Source organism: Papaver somniferum, chromosome 5 (genome assembly GCF_003573695.1).
Source record: "Papaver somniferum cultivar HN1 chromosome 5, ASM357369v1, whole genome shotgun sequence".
Taxonomy (NCBI): domain Eukaryota; kingdom Viridiplantae; phylum Streptophyta; class Magnoliopsida; order Ranunculales; family Papaveraceae; genus Papaver; species Papaver somniferum.
In genome coordinates this window covers 139,481,454-139,486,050 of record NC_039362.1, presented here as the reverse complement: position 1 = coordinate 139,486,050, position 4,597 = coordinate 139,481,454, and the positions used below count along the sequence as shown (strand labels likewise).

At 37.1% G+C, this 4,597-nt stretch overlaps 1 protein-coding gene across 3 annotated transcripts; it reads right to left on the bottom strand.

Annotated features, from left to right (window-relative positions):
- Nucleotides 1-367: 367 nt before the first annotated feature.
- Nucleotides 368-4,055, bottom strand: LOC113277877 (nucleolin 2-like). 3 transcript variants are annotated; one of them, XM_026526846.1, is made up of 9 exons: nt 3,800-4,054; nt 3,379-3,463; nt 3,149-3,278; nt 1,813-1,904; nt 1,610-1,727; nt 1,412-1,519; nt 1,241-1,332; nt 759-1,032; nt 368-653 (listed from the first exon to the last, which is right to left on the bottom strand). In XM_026526846.1, the coding sequence occupies exons 3-8, from the start codon at nt 3,230-3,232 to the stop codon at nt 792-794; spliced, it is 735 nt and encodes a 244-aa protein (XP_026382631.1). In that variant the 5' UTR covers nt 3,233-3,278; nt 3,379-3,463; nt 3,800-4,054; the 3' UTR covers nt 368-653; nt 759-791. The 3 variants fall into 3 exon arrangements, with proteins under 3 accessions (XP_026382631.1, XP_026382632.1, XP_026382633.1); XM_026526847.1 differs by lacking the exon at nt 3,379-3,463; XM_026526848.1 differs by lacking the exon at nt 368-653 and having other exon boundaries at nt 758-1,032; nt 3,800-4,055.
- Between the last annotated feature and the right edge of the window lie 542 nt (nt 4,056-4,597).

Sequence of the window (4,597 nt, the reverse complement as noted above, 5' to 3'; positions counted from 1 at the left end):
TTTGATTTTACGATTCGCGGCGATGTTTCGGTTGAACGAGGAAATTTTTTTTTCCTCCACAATCGGAAGATAATATGAAACTGGAAGAAGAAGAGTTGAAATGAGTAGAATTGTTTTTGATTTGGTTTTTATACAGTTTTACCAGAAGGGCATTTATGTAACTTCAATATCATATAGGGTACCCCTTAACTAGAGTCTTTGGCTGGGTATAAATTGATGGCCCCTAAATCGTTTGGGGTGGCCCCTTAAAACGCCAGGTTGTATAAGCACACCAGCAATATATATGTATTTTGTTTGTTCTTCTTGCTGCATCAGGCGAATTTTATTAATTGGAAAAATTACATTCACTAAAAGAAAAAACAGAAAATTGAGAAGCTAAAAGATAAAAAAGCTAATTACATAAGCCTGTCATCTAAGTTTCATTGCCAAGCCCAAAACTCGAAGTTTCTCTTCAACTGAACCTGTATGTCGAGCATATAATTTATATGCTTTGAGTATTTCATAATAAATTCGAACTACTAAAATGAATTATACAGCTTCCTGAAGATACCCTACAAATAGGTTAACCATAAATTAGACAGTGGATTGAGTGCACGCACCCTGCGCAGTTTCTTCACCTTCAAGTTCATCATAATCAAATTTGATTTTTTTTCCTGCATTTTAAGAGTTGGTTTGGTTTTAGAATTTGAATATGGTCACAACAAACCAAAGATGTAGCATACATGTTTATGAGAAAAAACTGAGAACAGCAAACTAACCTGAAGGATGACGATAGGGGCTTCCAACACTTCCTAAGCCAGCACCACCATAACCTCTATCAGATCGCAGTAAGAACCTATGAATATAAGTTGGGCCACCATATAAGGACCAAAACGTCCTCCAGATGATACAGCTCTACCACCCGTTCCTGTAACATTAAGGTTTAATGGTGTCGCATCTTCAATTGTCAAGGGATAATCACCAAGTTTATGCCCATTCATCGCAAGTGCTTTTGGGAAAGCATAGAGGTGGTAAAACTCAATGAAAGCAATCCTGCAAATACAAAAGCATCAACGTTAGAATGGGTTTGTGGAACAAAAAAAAAAACTTCAAAAAACAAAAAAACTTGTTGACATAAGTCATAACCATTCCTCCGCGAAGCAGATTTAACATTTTTATAAAATATAATCAAGCTACGGCACTGATTGTAACTAAAAATACTTAGAAGGGATTGCAAAGCACAACGTCGTAGACTACTAACCCGTGAGCAACACCAATGTCATGAAATTTTGGAATGTGCATCCATAAGATCTCTCCGCAAGATGAGAAATGCTCTTTTAGGGAGCTCCGGATCTGTTTGTCGGGGAATTAAATCGAGTGTGGAACAAACCAATTGACAGAAAATAATAAGATCTGCAGGAACTTGCTATACCTCGTTGATTCCAGAAGAAGTATCGAAACTTCGAACAAAAATGGATTCACGAGAAAATCCAAGTTTTACCTTACTGCCCAACAAATATTTGTCATTCAGCTTCATTGCCTGCAATGGTAAATTAACCATGGGGTACTAGTACAAGTTAGAATACAGAATTTGCAAAAGCAATCCTGAAGCATAAGCTAGGAAGTCTACCTTCTTTGCAGCTTCTTCAGTTGCAAACTCAATATGGCATACACCCCTGAATTCTCCACTAGGATAATAAGAGAAACGCACATCAACAACATCCCCAGGCCATTTAAAGAACTTGATCCTACGACAAAAGAGTAATAAGACAGTGAACTGAAATGTGACAAAGGTCAGAAAGTGTAAGGTATAACATTAGCATATATACTCACACATCAGACTTAGAAGTGGAAGATGATAGGTTCATGGCAACAAGTGTTTTTGATGCTCCGGTGCCTTTCATTCGAGTGGAATGGGTCATTCGCTGCAAAAAAAAAAGGCATATAGATGAAGGTAAGGTAAGCTATAATCAGAAATGGAATTTACTTAAGTAAAATGAAAAATAAAAAACCTTAATGCTTTGGCAACAGCCTTGGCAGCAGATTTTGAAGTGAATTAGTGAAAATTGGCTTTAGGATTATGTTTTCTAGTTTTCAAGCTTAGTAAAATTTGCCGTGACCACATGGATACGTTCAAAGTTTTAGTATTAGCAAGTAACTGATATTAAGCCAAAATATTCAAGCTAGTGATCGTTGCTCAATTCAAGTTTCAGCCTTAGATCAAGGCATAAAGGCCTCTGTTTACGGATCATGAGGACATCTAACGTCACAAAGAGTGTTTTACTTACTTCCCTCAAACACACTGATTGGGTGCAGCTTGTGTTTTTATCTTATGGTGTGTAGACAATCCTAGCACCTAGGTGTGCACTCTTACACTACCATCCACGATAGCTAATCTATATATATAATATGTCAATGCACGAACAACACAACGTTACTGCCCTGATAGGGGAAGTCTATCTAATTCCATCAACTTTCAATTTCAAAACCTCTCTGCAAAGCAATCTCGAGCCATCTTTGTAGTGACGCGATATCAGGAACAAATCCTGACCCGATTACTTCCTTGGCTTCTTGCTTTTGCATTAACAAATGTGAGGATATCATTTGGATGTTACGCCATCCACATTCCCACCCTCGATCTTCTGATTCAACAGACTGAAAATGATCTATAAAGCCGAATTTTCTCTTTCCAATTCTAAACATCTCCTCAACAAAGCCATGATACCCCCTTCAACTTTATAGTAAAAGCTTCTAATTCGTAAACTAACTAAACAGGAAATTTTCTCTGGAATAGATAAATCTGCATCGTCACTCGTCCTACTATTACATCTTGAGGTACTCGGTTCTGAATCATCTCCATAATCAGATTGAAAACAACTGGTACCAAATATCGGATTATCCTGCAGATGGGTTTTTAAGGAGCAACTTCGAAAAACTCACCTAACGAAGATATTCGGAACGATTTGTTTTAGTTTTCAGATACTGCATTAGTAGCATGCGTTGATTTGACTCGAGAACCACATATAAACAAGATATTAAACACCAGGTAACCAGGGGTATCAATCTAAACTCTTTGATGTTTAGATTCCAATAAGACACAGTTTGTGTCTCTTTCTCCTCAGTCAGTTTTATGTACTAGCAATAAAGATGTAGATAGTGAATAACATACTGTATTAGGAGGTCTAGTTGGTCCAAGGGCAATTTTTTGAGCCAACTCCATGTCCTCCCTCGCAAGTTGTTGAGACAACTTCATGTCCTTTGCAAGTTTCTCTTCCTCCTCAAAATGATTGTTTGCATGCCTGTATTTGTTTGTCCAAAACATCAGAATAATGCAGCTTTTGAATTCAATACCAAAACTTATAAGAAAGCCAAATATAACAAAAGCACATATGATAATACGTTTCAAGCCCAGTTGAAGGCACTGTAACGTCACAAATAGGACAAGCCGAGAAAGCCAACACCACCGAGTCTATGTAAATTCCTCCTGAACAATGAAAGCTTAATTCCTTCAAATTGAAATCATATAGATAGAACCAAAATAGAACGGTAAATGCTTATCCTATGTGGGCTAGGGTCTTTCACACACTAGATTTACTGCTATCAAGCTTTTCAATTAAACCCTATTCCATCAATCAAAATTTTGAAAATTTGACAATTTCTCTCACAAGTTTAAGGACACTTGAGGAGAAACCATTGATCAAGTAAGTTATGGAAAGAATATATATATATATATATATGAAGAACTTCATCACTGTTTCATGGATTCAATAATTGTCTTAAAAGATTGAATAATTAGGGTTTATGAAAGCGTGAGATTTACCTGTAGAGCTGTACTGTACTTCTTTGTTGAATCTATGGTGGTGGAAGATAATCCGGCTTTGTACGGGCAACTGACTCAACACTGTTTTCTTACAATTTCTTCAATTTGGGGTTTCGGAGGGATTTTGTTGTTGACGAAGAAGAACTTCGGAATTTTTAGATTTCTAGGGTCTTGAAAAGGTCGAGGCGTTTTTTTTTCCTTTTTCGTTCCAGTTTCCCGCTACGCTATGAAACTAAGGACCTGTTTTGTTCAGGGCAATTCCCATGGGAATGAACAAACTCATGTTGTTGTTGAGCCAGGTGGATGGCCAAAATGGGTTTTCCATAATGGTAAAGCACTTGGCGTTAGACAACTAATTGCGCGAGCGAAAAACAAACGTTGGAGATTCTGGGTAAAGCACCGGCGAAGGAAGGACAAGCGCTGGCGTTCAAAACTTCAACGTGGCGCTTGAACTTAAGTCACTGGCATTTATAGCAAAAACGCCAACGGGTATTTTTTAAAAACTCAAAATTCACTTTTTACCTCTATAAATTACCATCAATTTCAAACAATTCACTCACACCAAAACTCACTTTTCTTGAATTTTCTCTTCTGAAATCTATTTCTCAATGGCTGAAAAGGCGATCACACTTTCTTGCGATGCAAAACTTGAAGCTGCTGTTTCTAAGATATGTGGAGGTTTTAAAAAGAATGAAAATTGTAAGAGGGAAGTGCAAGTTTTTGAAGTTACTCCAAGAAAATGTTCCGCTAAAAGGCAAAGAAGAGCTCCAGTTTTGAAAGTTAACAACAAAAAATTCA